Raw genomic sequence first — 17,941 nt, 5'->3', positions numbered from 1 at the left:
TCACTTTGATTCTTACTGTGTGGCAGAGAAGTCATCAAATTCAGAATGTTTACTTTTATCTGCATAATTTGGATTTGTTTTCATCTGTCCAAATCAGCCTACACGGATTACTTACAGGAGAGAGTACACATTTCAGCAAAACCTTCCTGAATGCACATATATATATCACATGATTTTCCCAGGAACCTGGTCACTATTATTAATTCAGTAATCTGTTCTAATAGTTAGGAAACAAGAACAGAATACAATAGAGAGAGAGAGAGAATGAAAAATTGTTTGTATATTTTTATCTCAGTTACTGACTTTTATACTGGACTTTGTCCAGTCTCTACAGAGTGGATAAACTTCAAGCAAGGTTTCAGTGCAGTTATAGAGATGCATGCATTATGGAACTTACAGAAACTTGGCTGAGTTTAATTCTGATAACAATTTAAAAATGAATGGACTTGATGCACTTATTCTTTTTTGGATAGATAATCTGGCAGCCCCATCTCAAAGCAGCAGGGGTGTCCGCCTTTATATAAATTAGAAATGGTGTAAATTGGTGTGAGTAAGAGCAAAGTGTGAACAAAGGATGTGGAAATTCTGTCAGTCTCACTGCTCCCCATTTATTTGCTCAGGGAGTTGTTACAAATTCTAATTATGATTGCCTGTGTTAATCTAAGGGTGATGGTAAGTGAAGAAGCCGACTGTATTTCCAGGGTGATACAGAAAATGCCATCACTGTCGCATGCAACACCAGATTTTATGATAGGTGATTTTTGACAGTCAAATCCCTGCTGCATTCTGCAGATCACAACCTTATTCCTACACATAAAACACTCTTTAAAAGAGAAGCCAGTAATTAAACAAATCAAATTCTTGCATAAGGTGTCTGTTTAGTGCCTCCCAGTCTGTCTTGCTTTGTACAAGTGCACTGTGTTTAAAGAATCTTGTGCTGATATTGATGATCTGACCTACACATAAGCAGTTATACAAAATTCTATGATGGTACCACACTCCCATTTAAATCAGTAAAAGTATATTAGAGCAGCAAGCTGTAATTTACCAAAGGCTTAAATGAATTACTAAACAGAAAAAAACAAGACATTTTAAAATGGAACTATAACTGAAAAGAAAGAACTACAGAAGGAGGTGAATCTCAAAATCTATTTAAAGTTTAAGGGTGTACTCGCACTGACAATTTCTTCCATGCCTGAGCATGTTTGTCCACATGTACCCCCGCAAAGTGTAGTTCATTTGACTAGTGTGATTGCTTCATGCTAGGCCAACCATACTGTGCCCTGGTCTGCTTGAAAGAGGTGGGCCTGAGCACAGTTCAGTAGCATTCTGGAACAGTGCGATGGCTAAACGTGCCTAAGCACAGAAAACAGACATGACGTCAATGATGCGACAATATCTTTTGAGTTAAAAACAGGTTTTTATTCTTACGCATGAATGTACCATGAATTGTAGTTGGCAAGAAAAAGCAGCAAATTCCTCCCTTGACATCATTTGTCACCGTAAAAATCTTCTTGTACGTGCAGCACAATTAACAGCAAAACACTACGCTGCACACTCAATAAATCTGTAAGAAGGTAAAATGTTATGCTGCCCTACACGACTCCAAAACAATCCCAAAATAAGTAAAATTGTTTTGACATACATGCTGTCATTCCTTCAGACACACTAGTCTCCTCTTTAAATGTGTTCGTGTTTTGTCATCTAGCGCACGTATATTTACACAGGACAGTGTGGATATAAAAATCTGGAGATGCAACTTCTCAGATCTGCACAACATGACTGGTGACATATAAACAAGTATAAACAAGCCTATAACGATTAGATTATTAAAAATATCAGTATGTGAGTATGGAATGTTAAGGACAGAAGACGTAATTGTGAAGTAATATAAAGAAATACAGTAATCCCTCGCTATATCGCGCTTCGCCTTTCGCGGCTTCACTCTATCGCGGATTTTATATGTAAGCATATTTAAATATATATCGCGGATTTTTTGCTGGTTCGCGGATTTCTGCGGACAATGGGTCTTTTAATTTCTGGTACATGCTTCCTCAGTTGGTTTGCCCAGTTGATTTCATACAAGGGACGCTATTGGCAGATGGCTGAGAAGCTACCCAACTTACTTTTCTCTCTCTCTCTTGCGCTGACTTTCTCTGATCCTGATGTAGGGGGATTGAGCAGGGGGGCTGTTCGCACACCTAGACGATACGGACGGTAGTCTAAAAATGCTGAAAGATTATCTTCACGTTGATACCTTCTGTGCAGCTGCTTCCTGAAGCGACATGCTGCACGGTGCTTTGCATACTTAAAAGCTCGAAGGGCACGTATTGATTTTTGATGTTTGTTTTTCTCTGTCTCTCTCTCTCTCTCTCTCTCTCTCTCTCTCTCTTTGTCTGCTCCTGATGGAGGGGGTGTGAGCTGCCGCCTTCAACAGCTTTGTGCCGCGGTGCTTCGCATACTTAAAAGCCAAACAGCCCTATTGATTTGTTTGCTTTCCTCTCTATCTTTCTGACAGTCTCTGCTCCTGACGCGCACTCCTTTGAAGAGGGAGATATGTTTGCATTCTTTTAATTGTGAGACGGAACTGTCATCTCTGTCTTGTCATGGAGCACAGTTTAAACTTTTGAAAAAGAGACAAATGTTTGTTTGCAGTGTTTGAATAAAGTTCCTGTCTCTCTACAACCTCCTGTGTTTCTGCGCAAATCTGTGACCCAAGCATGACAATATAAAAATAACCATATAAACATATGGTTTCTACTTCGCGGATTTTCTTATTTCGCGGGTGGCTCTGGAACGCAACCCCGCGATGGAGGAGGGAATACTGTATTAAAAGTCAACCGATTGAATGAATCGAACAGATTCAACTTTGTTTTTTCAAGAGGAAATAATAAAAATCCCAATAATCAATAGATTACCCTTAATTTTTAAATTATAAACCTGTATTAAGGGGAAAATTTGTGACACTCAGTTTAACCCCTTAACCGCCCTCTGCCGGATATATCCGGCAACGTTGTTTTATTGCTAACGCCATACTGCCGGAATTATCCGGCACATTTGCCTGTGGTTATATGAATGCCTGGCAAGTAGTATAACTGACGGTTTGGCGTGGGTATTATTACTACGTTGTATTTCGACAAGTCTGTGGTTGTTTTGGCCGGTCATGTGACGTGATTCGCATGTAACAGCTGTGAATATGGCGAAACGTAAACTGACTTCAAGTGAGGCTTTGCAGGCGATTTTGGACAGTTCTGATCATGATTGTAGCAGTTCTGAAGAAGATTTTAGCGACAGTGACGAGCAGCAACGTGCGCTGCATGATACTGTGAATGAAGACGCATCGGATGACAGCGCTGAGTGGGTGTATCCCCAGCATCTCAGCTGGGCTGCTGCCCGTGGTGAACTACCTTTTCTGCATTCATTTGAGGGAACGTGTGGCTTTATTGTTGATGTAAACAATTACACTGTTGAGCAGTTTTATGAGCTGTTTGTGTCACCTGATTTGATCAGACATTTTGTTCATCAGACAAATCTGTATGCAGCACAGTTTATTGAGAAAAATCCCAATTTACCTCCACATTCCCGTGTTCGTGCTTGGTTTGACACTGATGAAAACGAAATGAAAAAATTCATTGGGATTTTGATGTTGATGGGAATAATCAGAAAACCAGATATTGAGATATACTTGTCTACAGATCCTATGTATGCAACACCTATTTTTGCAGCTGTCATGACACGTAACCGATTCTCTTTGCTGCTGAAATTCTTTCATTTGAATGACAACAGAAATGAGCCAGATAAGAAAGATCCAAACCGCGACCACTTGTTCAAGCTACGTCCTATGATTGATCATTTATTTGAAGCATTTCAGTTGCCCTACATGCCAGGACCGTCAGTTGCAGTTGATGAAAGTTTATTGTCGTGGAAGGGCCGCTTACAGTTTCGACAGTATCTACCATTGAAAAGGGCACGGTTTGGTATCAAGATGTTTTGCTTAGCTGAGAATTCAGGTTACATTTATAGATTTCGTGTATACACTGGCAAAGAGGATCCTATGAGTAGTATTTCAGCAGTGTTGCCAGATGAATGTAAGGACTTTGGACTTTCAGAAAAAACGCTGTCATGTCTGTTCAAAGAAGGGTCAGCGTAGAGACGTCAAGACCTTCTGCTCAAAGTGTCCCAGCAATCCAGGACTTTGTGCAGTTCCCTGCTTTGGCCTGTGGCACAGCAAACTCAAATACTGGGAATGAAACTATGATTGACTGAACTACTTTTGACTTTTGAATTACTTTTGACTGTTCCGTTTTTGTAGTTGACAATAAATCCAGAAGCCTGAGAAAAGGTACATTTTGTGCTTTATTATGTGTTTGCCCATTTCTAGAACTTGCACAACATTTAGTGGTCAATACTGCTTGAATAAATGTAAAAAATGTAAAAAAAATGTAAAAAAGTAAAAAAACGAAAATTGTTCAGATTTCGCCTGGCGTGGGGAATATTTAGGGAGTTGGCGGTTAAAGGGTTAACAATGCTATCCTGTTTTTCTTATGGGAAAAAGAGTCATAGTTTTTGATCTTTGATATTATTTTGAAATGAGGACATTTGGCATCTCTTCCTTTACATTCCTGCAATCTGTACACAACAAAACTCCATTTAGCATTCCTAAATTCAGAGGGAAAACATTTGGTTCCCAGTGCTTTCTGGTGTCATGGAAAAATAGTACTTTTGAACCAGAAAATTATTAACAAAAAGGCACCTGACAAGTTTTTGTGTATACAGTTAATGTGGAAATCACTGCTTCTGTTAGCGTCATGAGAGAGTTCAGAAAAATGACAGAAGAATGGATTTGGATTTTCCATTATGAATATGTTCTTGTGTTGTTAAATGAACATGTTTTGCGCTTGCTTACTGTTCCACAATCATTGTCTGTTAATGCTATGTTAAATTACAGGACTTTTACAGCGATTCTCATTCATAGCCTTCATTTACATAATCTCAGCAAGTTGGAGGCAGTCAGCAGCACACTTCCATGAAACTGGTTGCATAATGTGACATCTAGTGACTTGCTCCATAATTAGTCATAGCGGCAGGCTCTGCAACCATGAGTGCTGACAACCAATGAATTCTCATGTGGACATACAGTGTATTTAATGCAACAATAATGAATAAGGAATAGATAGATAGATAGATAGATAGATACTTTATTAATCCCAATGGGAAATACGAATGTTTTGCCCCAAACAGAAGAGGAGCCTGTCTGTCTGATGTCTCACATTTTACAAACCACAACAGAATGGAAAAAAGAAAAAAGGGGTGAGATTGAAGTTGAACTCCCCTAGCTGTTAACCCTTCCTTCAGCGCTGCTTTCGTCAGGCAGCATGCTATTGACTGTCAGATAAAGGGGAGAGCACAATTGTTCTGGAAGGTTGGCACACAGTTGTTAAATCTGACATGGGCAGTAATTTCAGTTGTGTAAATCAACGTGGTCCAGCAATGAGATCAGCAACTACATTCAGCAAATCTGATATAACCAACAATTAGAAGTCTGGTAATGATAATTCAGCTTTACACTACATACCAAGAACAATACAGGCTTTGCAAGGAAGATAAAAGTACAATTCAAAGCAAGAAGATAAAAATACACAAGTCAAAGCATAGATAAATTACAAGGATTGGAAATATTTTGATTCCTGGGTTTGAAATTCACCCAATTCATTATTTTAAATAAATATGCTTTTGTATATGTGATAAACTGTCATCCAGTCCACTGGCCTCATGCATAAAACTTTGGATTCCATACTAAAAGTTTGCTTATGCTAGAAAGGCAAGAACAGCATACTTACAAAAAAAACAAAATCAGATTTATAAAATAATATGTACACCAGGTCCACCAACACTTTTCACTACATGTTGTACTATATGTATAATTTGTATGTGACAAATAAAATTTGATTTGAATCTAAAATCAACTTAAAACTAGGCATCCATGCAAATGCTTTTAGCTGCTCCCCATCACCTTTTACCAATAACCATGTATGGCATAACCTAATCTCCATATAAATTTGTCCATCTTTACTTAGAGAATGCTCCATAAGATGTAATATGTTATTAAAATAAGTCCTAAATCAAGGGTGTTGAGGGACCCTCCTTAGCTAGACTTGCGCCTAAGTGGGTAAGTCCAATTAAAGTTATGAAAAAATTAAATCCTGTTAATTATCACATGCAATGGCAGGACCCAAAGAAGACGATAGAGACAGTTCATGTGGCTAATATGAAGCTGTACTTTGCTCCCTGTAAGAATATTTTGTGGGGTGGGTGTGTGACAAAGCAACAGTAAGCTATAATTTATCATATGGAAGGCTTTGGGTGATATTGAAACTGGAATTCCTTGTTAAGCATTTATTTTGAAAAGACTGCCTAGGGTAATATGAAGATTGGAAGGACTTTTATAGTGAAGCAGGTGTGTGACAGGAAGTTCTTGTGGAAGGTAGAAGAAAAAAAAGAACTGGGAAAAAGTACTGAAGTTACTGGGGAGAAGGAGGTCCTCCATCTTGGGAAACACACCTATAATGTAAACTGCTGGGACTGGTATTAAGAATTACAAAATGATTGTGGAATTCTAAGTGGAATGGAGGAGCTTCCAGATAATTAGTTTTAATTATGCTCCGTGGATGTTCTCACACTGTAGAAAAAGAAAAAACAATCAGCATTGGATGAAGCAAAAAAGTTCCATGGGATGGGTGAGGTCAATCATATTTCATAAAGAAAACAGAAACTATTCCCTTCCTTGGTGGCAGTGTTAAAAATAATACTCATTTTTGTTTAGTTTATTCTAACCTTTTTCTTTTGTTTATATATATATATATATATATATATATATATATATATATATATATATATATATATATATATATATATATATATATATATATATATTCCTGCACCTGTATTTGTTTATGATTTAAATCTAAATTCTAAATACATTTGGTTTTGTTACATTGTAAATAAAAGAAAGTATGGCTTTTTCTTTTTAGAATTCTAGAATTCAACCTTGGTGTTATAGAAGCTCAACTAGTCGGAATTGGTGATAGCTGATTGTTACAAACTTGAGGTATTACTAACGTTTAAAGGAGTTTAAGGAGTGGCCTGGGCGTCTGTTCCAAAGGATGTAATAGGTTACTAAAATAAGTCTTGAATCAAGAGTATTTTTCTTGTCAATTTTTAAGGTCACAGCTAATGTAAATATGTTAATTAATGAATTAGGTGTACTGACCTAACGGAAATAGAATACATGAAGCCACAGGACTGGTTACCACTTTGTGCTTTGTGCGATAACTTCACAACCAGCTTTTGAGAGTTTAAACATTCATAAACATCAAAGTGTCCACTACTCAAATTATCACCTGTGAATCTAAGATGTTTAAGAGGCATTGGTGGTTGTCCAAAGGTGTCAAATATTTGGCCATTTCGGTTCACTTGAAAGCAACAACCAAACAATTCAATGGCAGCCATCAACTCACATGCAGAACCATAGGTGAAGGGCTTAAGCATTTCACTCTTCTAGTGTTCCTGTGTAGTATAATTATCTCCTGTACCGTCATCAGTCCACACCTTGAACCTGTCCCAGTCATTCAATACATAAGACACAATGTTCCTCCGGATATCAAGAGTGAGCCTGATATGGCCGTGCAGTATGTAACACAGAGAATGGAAAAAGCAGTCGCCATCTCCGGGCATGGAAACCACTCAGTAAGTGACAGTTCTTTGATTGATGGTGATCACCTCGATAGACATATTAATGGGGGTACGGTTGGAACGATAAAGGAAATGGGTACCTGAACAATCTAAACTAAGTCTAAAATACCTACACAATAACTATAATCGTAATAAATGAACAATAAAACAGTGGAGAAGCCGTGGATTAAATAAAAAGGCTGCAGTTATCAGCAGGGAGACGTGCATACCGTGGCGAAGCAAGGAAGGGAATGAAGTGACCGGAGCGACGGACGGCCTTATATAGGTAGGCAGCCAACTACGTAGGGGATGGTGGACCCAACGCCTCCTCACATGGCGACCGAGCTGCAGACTATGGACGTATATATGTTCGTAAGTAGGATTCAGTCAGCGTTGGGAACCCGCGTACCAAATTTCTTGAAGATGGACCCATAACTAACAAAGACTGTTGGAAAGTTCAATATGGCGGCCGACAGTGGCGTCATACCACCGAAATAAGTATGTACATCGGTTTCAGTTAGCGCAGGGAAGCCGCCTACCAAATTTCGTGAAGATGGGGCCATAAATAAGAAAGTTTAACATGGTGGACATTGTCGACTGTTATGACCGTTACGTGTAGAATTTTGAAATGAAACCTACTTAACTTTTGTAAGTAAGCTGCAAGGAATGAGACTACCAAATTTCAGCCTTCTACCTACACGGGAAGTTGGAGAATTAATGATAAGTGAGTCAGTGAGTGAGGGCTTTGCCTTTTATTAGTATAGATAATGCTGAAACTGACAGTATTTACAAAATGAAAAGAATGCCATTTAAATGTACATGACATTGCTGTGTAATATGCCTAACATTTCATTTTTAGGGTTACTTGGTATAGAAATTTTAACTAGAACCGAATACAGAGAATATTATTTCCTACACCATTTTAAAACAGACAAAAAATCTATTTATTAAACATAATCATTATGTCAATATTTATACATTTAAATACTTTAGTTTTAGTAGGTGACTGATACTAGGTAATAATCTCACAAAAGAATGACATGCAAATTAATGAAATTGACTAAATACTTAAAATGGAAATGTGTTTTTTTTCTTTCTGTACTAACAGCTATGGGAAGCATAACATGAATCCTCTTATCTCTATAAAACACCTGTACAAGAAAACAGATCACAATCCTTTTATCACTTTCATTAATTACCTTGCTCACTGGGTTCAACAACCCTTGATGACACAGAGCGAACTACTGCTTGTGTAAACCCAGAAACTGCTCCAATTCCTGCAGCTAGAATACACAAAAAGAAAAATAAATTAAACAGCATGAGTCACCATATTATGGCAGGACAAATATGAAGTTACTTCAGGCAGTGTTCTATACTTTTTATATACTGTATAAATGTTTTGAGTTAAACATTGACACATTTTTGATGAATAATACCAAGACACTCCAACAAAAACTGACAATAGGGATAAAAATTTAAATTCTAAATGCAAAATACAATTTGTAAACAGAAGTTAACAGAAGTTAAACTCATGCTAAAATTTAATACTTTAATACTTTACAACATGGATTGAATAAAGACAAGAGTTTTATGGCCAGATATGAGGATTGTTTACATCTCTCAGAATGACAGACAACCTGTCTACAGACCCACATTGTTTTGAAAAAACTCATTACAAACTTCAAAAGACTTTGTTGGACAGTTATCTTATCCAGAGATCTTGACAATACATTGTTCTTTTCTCTCTTGTTAAATTAACCCTAGCCTGAATGAATCTATTAATTTTTTACATTTAAAATTTCTCATTTAAATATTTACCAATGTTGTTTCTTGTCCTAGAGTGTGTATATAAACATAGGAAACTTCAGTTTCTGTATTACATCTTGCCTGAAGAAGGGGCCTGAGTTGCCTCGAAAGCTTGCATATTGTAATCTTTTTAGTTAGCCAATAAAAGGTGTCATTTTGCTTGGCTTTTCTCTACATTCATAATGGCTAACACGGTACAACACCCTAGTACTATAAACAGGAGTCACAAATGTAAAGTAAAGTAAAGTAAATGGAAGTAATAAAACCACCAAGAATGAAATATTCAGCGTTAGCTTCTGTCCATATTGAAAGTTTGTTCACTGTTCTTAAGAAATGCCTTTCTAGCTCCACATGTTTTCATGTATACTATTCTTCCAAATTTTAGCAAATACCTGCTTATTTCTGCTAGTGTATAACTGATTTGAGTTCCTGACCGTAAAGTTACTTGGTTTATTCCATTCAGTGGACCTTTACACTTGCAACCACTTGTCTTCTTTGGCACACTTGATGCAAAAAATAACCTTCAGGATACCAGTGCAGTAAGAACAGGATTATATATTGAACCTGCACTATATACATACTGTATACTATGAGGCACTGCTGCTCATGTCTTCTGCTGATTCATAATGACTGACCATTAGAGTGCCAGTGAGATATACTGAAAAAAGTCAGATTCTTATTTCTAAGGCCTCAATACCTCAAACTGTTCCATATAACAAGATATATCGCCAGTAAAAAAAAAAAAAAACATCATGGTATGTCTTGTCTAAAAGATGGCTAAGTGTCACTTTATATGCACGTCAATTTGTATCTGTTGGAAAAGGTCTTTCAGAGGTGACTCACAGCAGCTTGCTTACTTATTGCCAAGAATATTCAGCAGGTGCTGTTCATGTCTTTCATCGCATCTCCTAGAAATATAGAAAGAAAGTCCAGAAACAACCACACAGACACAAGTCCTTGTTGCAAATGCAAGGTTTATTGTTATAAATTACCTTACAAAATGCTTCTTAATAAACACAATTGCAACTTTTTCTATCTCTCTCTCTTTCTTCTCCTCCTCTCCTCCCAGGTGAGCTTTGTGCATCCTCTACACCCATCTCAAACTCGTCTGGATGAGTTTAAGTGGCTTCCTTCATCCATCCAAGTCAAACGGAAGTGCCACAACGTATGGATTACTAATCCTGGCTGCCCCCATGGAACTTAACAGGGCTGCCCCATAGAACTGTAGATCTCGGCATGTCTTGCGAGTGTCTGTGTAAGAATCCTAGCCCAGGGATGCTGTCATCTAGTGTATCAGGTTATAAAATGGTCCAATTAGGTTAATTTCCCCAATTATTTCATTATATTGGCCTGCTGGCCAGGTAAGAAACCTGAACCATTCCAGGTACAGATGTCAAAGTACCCACTTCCATTTTGGTGTCTCGTACTTGTCAACTGGCTGAGGCAGCACAATCCTTGCTTTATTTTGCTCTGAATGGCTTACCTCCCATCCAGACAAGGAACTTTGTCTCATCCTAGCTGGGACACCCATCCTACACCCGCTGTCCATCACACACCCTACTGACAATTCACAAAGTACAGGTTTAGAAACATCTTTTATATCAGTGTCTTCCATATAATATACATATGTAGTAAAATATAATATTGCCTTTTTTAATTAAATAAGAAAGAAACCGTCTTCCCTACATTATCGTTCCCAAATAAGATTTAAAAAGTGGGGCTTTACAGTTGTATTTCATAGTGTCTGGAGTTGTGAGTTTGCTTTTTTGGACTATTAACCCCTTAACCGCCCTCTGCCGGATATATCCGGCACCGTTGTTTTATTGCTAACGCCATACTGCCGGAATTATCCGGCACATTTGCCTGTGGTTATATGAATGCCTGGCAAGTAGTATAACTGACGGTTTGGCGTGGGTATTATTACTACGTTGTATTTCGACAAGTCTGTGGTTGTTTTGGCCGGTCATATGACGTGATTCGCATGTAACAGCTGTGAATATGGCGAAACGTAAACTGACTTCAAGTGAGGCTTTGCAGGCGATTTTGGACAGTTCTGATCATGATTGTAGCAGTTCTGAAGAAGATTTTAGCGACAGTGATGAGCAGCAACGTGCGCTGCATGATACTGTGAATGAAGAGGCATCGGATGACGGCGCTGAGTGGGTGTATCCCCAGCATCTCAGCTGGGCTGCTGCCCGTGGTGAACTACCTTTTCTGCATTCGTTTGAGGGAACGTGTGGCTTTATTGTTGATGTAAACAATTACACTGCTGAGCAGTTTTATGAGCTGTTTGTGTCACCTGATTTGATCAGACATTTTGTTCATCAGACAAATCTGTATGCAGCACAGTTTATTGAGAAAAAATCCCAATTTACCTCCACATTCCCGTGTTCGTGCTTGGTTTGACACTGATGAAAACGAAATGAAAAAATTCATTGGGATTTTGATGTTGATGGGAATAATCAGAAAACCAGATATTGAGATGTACTGGTCTACAGATCCTATGTATGCAACACCTATTTTTGCAGCTGTCATGACACGTAACCGATTCTCTTTGCTGCTGAAATTCTTTCATTTGAATGACAACAGAAACGAGCCAGATAAGAAAGATCCAAACCGCGACCACTTGTTCAAGCTACGTCCTTTGATTGATCATTTATTTGAAGCATTTCAGTTGCCCTACATGCCAGGACCGTCAGTTGCAGTTGATGAAAGTTTATTGTCGTGGAAGGGCCGCTTACAGTTTCGACAGTATCTACCATTGAAAAGGGCACGGTTTGGTATCAAGATGTTTTGCTTAGCTGAGAATTCAGGTTACATTTATAGATTTTGTGTATACACTGGCAACTTGCACAACATTTAGTGGTCAATACTGCTTGAATAAATGTAAAAAATGTAAAAAAAATGTAAAAAAGTAAAAAAAACGAAAATTGTTCAGATTTCGCCTGGCGTGGGGAATATTTAGGGAGTTGGCGGTTAAAGGGTTAAGGAGTGTGTCATTCAGTAAATATGGTCTCTGCTGTTGCATGTGATTGAAATAAGCCATTCTGAAGATTTTTCACGGAAGCTATTTATACTGAATGGTACTTTTGAGTCAAACCGTAGTAAAACTAAATCTGTTTAATTAGCATGGAATTTCTCAAACAAGCTGTAAGTGCCCAAGTGAGATACAATTTTACCTGTTGAAATTTTTAATTGATACTTTGCATCTTTTAACCGATCATAGCTCAAACTGCCAGGTATTGATTTAAACTCAGTCTTTATGGGTATGAGTTTTTTTTTATTTAATCCTTTTAGAATTCCAAAAAGAACAGACGGTTAGAAATATCATTTATTCTTTTTGGAATTTGAGACAACCTTATTTATTACCTTGAAGTCTGGGATGCATGCTGCACAGAGAGAACTGAGATCTTCACCACCACATAGGCAAGGTGTTGTCTGTGTTCTCACGCACATTGTCAAGATAAAAGACCTTGGTGGTCTGAAGAAATGTTTTAAGCAGATATGCACCCAGGCTTGAAGGCACTCATCATTATCTGTATTTGTACATATGTATCTTTTAATAAGTCTCTTTTAAATGCATTTCCTACCTTTTTCTTCTATTTGTTTTATTTTTGTGTATGACGTGCAGTTGACTGGCCTGTCCAAGACTGTTCCTACTTTGTACCTGATGCTTGCTGATATAGACTGCAGCATTCCCTGTGACCCTGCCCTGGTAAAGTGGGTCAAGAAAATTGTTTGTGTGTTTATTCATTTTCCTTTACTTTAATAGCTAGTACGTATTGTTTGGTTGGGTAACTGTGAGTGATTGCGATATTCTCATAGGGGCCGAGAAGGGACTTCAACAGGTGGTACATGGTAAGTGGACACCTGCTTTGGGAAGTGGCACAGGTTTTTGAGTTACTCTCAGGTATGGAGATAATGGTTTGGTCTCCACATGCCAAGCTAGTAAATCTCTTTGTTTGAGGCAGCTGTTCATGTGGGTAAGCTGTACACTTGTGGCATTATAAAGATGTAAAACGGAAGTCTCAATTTGCTTAAGACAGCTGTACATGTGAATAAAGGTTTACATGTGGGGAGCTATAAAACAGTTACATAGAAGTCTCATTTTGTTTAAGTGAGCTGTCCATGTGGAAGTAAAGCTGTTCATATGGGGTCTATAAGGCAGAAATACCTTGTATTCATCCATGCTCCATAGTTAGCTATAACTGTGAAGCGTAAGTGAACTAAAATAATGAACAGCTGAACTTCCATGATAATACAACTGTTATGTTTCAGTTGAGATTAATTTCTTGGCATAAGTCCTTTTTCTGTTGTTGAATTATTATTTTTTATCTAGTTTTTGTAATTATGTAATGTTTGTTCTCACTGTTAAGTTTATTTATAATTTATTATTTATGTATTGTGTGTTGAAGTTGTCTGAAAATGTCCCTTGCATTTTGTGGGTAGTGTACCAAGAGACACAGCCACCATGATGTCACTATTGTGCTTCAACCCTTAGCCTTAGGTTGTAGAGGTGGTCCCGACATGGCTGTATTGATGTTGAGGTGTGCATATCCGTGTGTATTGTATTGTATTTTTTCTGATTTATGGACTTTTACTTCCTTTTGGTGTTCAATTTCTGGATCAAGCATTGGACTTGTTTGTACTGAATTGCATTTTAAGGCATAACTTTTTTACTTATGTTTTTCTTTTTCTTTTAATCTGTACTGATTATTTTTTAAAGATTTGAAGATTTCCTTTCCTTGGAGGGCCTTTTGTAGATTTTGGATGTTTAAAGTGATTTTGAAACTGTTCAAAGCCTGCATCTGATTTTTGAGCCTGAGTAAGCCTTGAAGATGACATGTTGAGTTTTGGGATCATACTGCTTGGGGTAATACTTTCTATATGCTGACTGGTGAAGGTCTTGGTCTGGTTTTACTCTTTTTTGAAGATCTTCCATGGTTTTTGCAAATTTATGTGCATGTCATCATAACATCAACATTATCATCGTCATTACTTTACTGTGCATGTATCTTTCTGGTATCTTTCTTGAAACATGGAACTTCACAACACTGAACAGTTTTCTAATATCACTCAGTCATTGTAAACTGTGAGAGATTAGGATTGGCCAAACTGTGAAATTGATTTATTATGACTGAGAAATGCAAATGGTTTCTACATTAAGTCTAAATTCTAGTGCAGGTACAGCCTGGGAATCCCTTCTTTGATATCTTTTTTCTTGTAACCATTTAATGACTAAGTACTGATTCTTAATAATTACCATCCCATTCAAAGTCATTTGGGAACCTGTCATCGTAATGCAATTATACAATATACATGTAAGTGACAAAATAAGTGAAAGCCTACAGTAAATTAGTGATAGAGATTGTATGGAAAGGAGGTGTTTCTAAACAACTGTAATCACTGGGTTAACACTAGAAGCACCACACATTTTTTCAGTACTAAAACCACCAAGGCTATGACAAATAATGTCTAAATTATTTTGTTTTCACTATTAGTCCATCAACATTCTTAGAGCACATCTCTGCTGCCCTACCGTCAAAAACTATATCAATCCTAGTACAGCTTGAGTGAACGTAAAAATAATTTCTTGGCACATAGCATATATCTTTTGCTTATATGTTCACTTTAAATGTTAGCATATTTAAAAGGAAACAAAACTAGGTTGCTGTTGTATTTATTAGTAATTATAATTATTCATGAAAAGCAAAACAATACATTTCAATTAGTTGGACACATAAAATAACATTTCTTTGCAGAAATAGTAAAAAAATATATAATGATACGTTCATACTTCTGTGGATTTGAAAACAAGCTAATTATAAAACAGTCCACTTTTTAGCTTCTGGGAACCATGCATTTGACACACTTGCAGAGGCTCTGTGTTTTCTCTCCATTTTTTCTTTCAAGTTACTAGTGTTGCTTGCCAAAATTCACTGCAGCTTTTTGTAGCAAATGTGCTGGGTTCACCACTGATATTCTTTGCAGAATGTTTTCCTGATAATTTGCCGTACACCCAGCTTAGACAAACTTTTTTTTCCCTACCATTCCTGTGGGTGTTTTGCAAGGCTAGTGAGATGTGACAGAGCTGTAGCAGTCAATGTTACATGGGACAACCCCATAGTATATAACACTGAACCCAGTCATGTGCAGTATGCCCGATCAAATGCTATACTGAATAAAATTCCTCTTCCGGGATGGATTTAATAAAAGCTGTTACAATGGTATGCGAAAAAGTAGGAAAAAACTTGGAAATTAAATGCAAAATGTGGGCACAAAATGTACTTGTGTCAAAGGTAAGTTTTTTGTATAAACTTGTATGTGATCTGTGTGTAAAATGTGAGCCTGCTTCTTTAATACTATTACCCAGAGTACTGTGCAGTTAATGCAAACAGTAAAACAGTGAAGAATTTAGTGTTGTGCTTATTTGCAGCAGTAGCAGTGAGAGCGTAAGCATGTCAGGGAAAAAACAAACAAACTGAACTTTTCAGTTTGAGAGAGGTATGTACTTGCTTTGGAATTTGCTCAGTGAATTCATGCTTCCAGCTCCTGTTGAAACTGTCGGCAAGAAATGTTACTGTTCTGATACTTAATTCTGTTAATCTTATCGCAGGAAGACACAGTAGTGCTGTGGTTAGCTTCGGTCACTATTTGACCATAATAATCGGACCAGCATAGTTGGCAGAGATATCTGTAGCCCTTAGGGACACTGAAAAACTAATGCACCATTATAATGCACTCAAAACTAGTTCAGTTTCTTCTTTTCTGTCTTTGACCTCAGTGAATTCATGGTTTTGCAAAGTTCCCCAGCATTTTCAAGGTTTCGCTGAACTTGCGGTGTACTGAATTCAGCAGGCTTTGCTCATCACTAGTAGTTGCTAGTTTTTGACATTTGTGAATATCTGTAAATACACTGCGACTAAGTTGCTTTCCAGTGCTGTGCTTTTCACTTGCAGCTTGTTCTCCTTTTCCCAAGTCATACTGGTGCTATGCTGTGTACTTAGTTTTGTAAAATATATTGTGATGTCATTTCAGGTGAGTTTACACACACACACACACACACACACACACACACACACACACACACATATTATTTATATATACTAGGTGGCTCCGCCCCCAGGTTTGGTTTTCCGGATATACAATTTAAAGAGATTGTTATTTTCATGGGAATTGTTACATATGCATTCTTTTCACTTTTACTTTAAAACTTTTGTAAAAACAATACTTGTCCTTTATTTTTGGCTCCAGGCATGGTTACATCTCTTTCTCGCAGGGTGTATAATGCTGCTCACGTTGTGAAGGGGGTGAGGCTGAACGCATGCTAAGGAGATACCGTCGGATCATCTGCTGTCATTCTGCTGCTGCTATTGCGCTGGCCATCAATCATTTTAAAGCCTGTACAGCAGCTGTCCTTTTGCCACTTCGTTTCTCTGCTGCTTGCGTTGTGAAGGGGGGGATGGGGCAGGGTTAGGGTGGCTGACCACACGCAAAAGGAGAAGCGGTCAGATCATCTGCTGGCTTTCTGCTGCTGGCAAGCTGCGTGTTTTGCTTGTTGCTTGTCGTTATTTTTAGACCTGGGACCAAGCTAAAGTGTCTCTCACGGGACTTCAAATTGTCTTCCGAGAAGATCATGTCTCGCCTCCCTATTCTCCCTCCCAAAGACTTTCATATTCTTATTTTCTTATACTGAAACAATGTGAGTGATTATAAGTGTGACTTTTTTCATTATTTTCTAGTTATCTGCCCAAGAGAGACAGCAATCCACATTTGGGAAGCAATGCTCAGAAATGTTGTGATAAAAAGGATATGTAAATGCAATCAAGTTGGAGCCATAGGAGATAAGCAGATACCAGTGTTCAATGGTGTTGCTTGTGGCAGTAATAGGGGGTCTTTTATGTTTAAAAAAACCCTAATAGAATATCAGCTACAAGAACACAGACATATGTAGTACAGCAAGTTAGGAGAAGTCAAGGAGGGCCATGAAATGCACAGGTATGGAATAATTTAAGGTTTTTATTTAATCAACCTTAAGTCTTATTAAAACACTAGTCAGACCTAGTTACTCATTATTTTGTTCACCATTGTTTGAAGAAGGAGTCTCATTGACTTTGAGGTGTTTCAGAAGGCTGAGCTAATGTTGACAGGGGTATTCATTGAAAATATAACACCAGAAATCAAACTACATGACTTTAATTTCTGTGCAATGACTTTAAAAACCAGGCTAGTAATTTTGGGTCTGTGATGCCTTATCCCAACCAAGGGATTAGGGATTATGGAATCATTGCTATATTTATACCTTCACTACTGGTGATGATGCAGGACTGATGATCACACAACCTGCTTCTCATAGAGGGTAAACAAAAGAATGACAAAATAAAGTGTAATGATAACCTTTGTC

The 17,941-nt window shown here is 37.7% G+C and overlaps 1 protein-coding gene across 3 annotated transcripts in view; it reads right to left on the bottom strand.

The window, feature by feature from the left end:
* zgc:174356 (uncharacterized protein LOC100137120 homolog) overlaps window positions 1–17,941 on the bottom strand; it is a 264,663-nt gene that overhangs the window by 73,229 nt on the left and 173,493 nt on the right. For all 3 annotated transcript variants that reach the window (XM_028797261.2, XM_028797260.2, XM_028797262.1), the window contains one exon: window positions 8,931–9,014. In XM_028797261.2, the coding sequence (XP_028653094.1) occupies window positions 8,931–9,014 (84 nt within the window). The remainder of the gene's footprint in view (window positions 1–8,930; window positions 9,015–17,941) is intronic.

Source organism: Erpetoichthys calabaricus, chromosome 3 (assembly GCF_900747795.2).
Source record: "Erpetoichthys calabaricus chromosome 3, fErpCal1.3, whole genome shotgun sequence".
NCBI lineage: Eukaryota > Metazoa > Chordata > Cladistia > Polypteriformes > Polypteridae > Erpetoichthys > Erpetoichthys calabaricus.
Note: the sequence above shows the minus strand (reverse complement) of the source record. Positions and strands in the feature narration are given on the sequence as shown.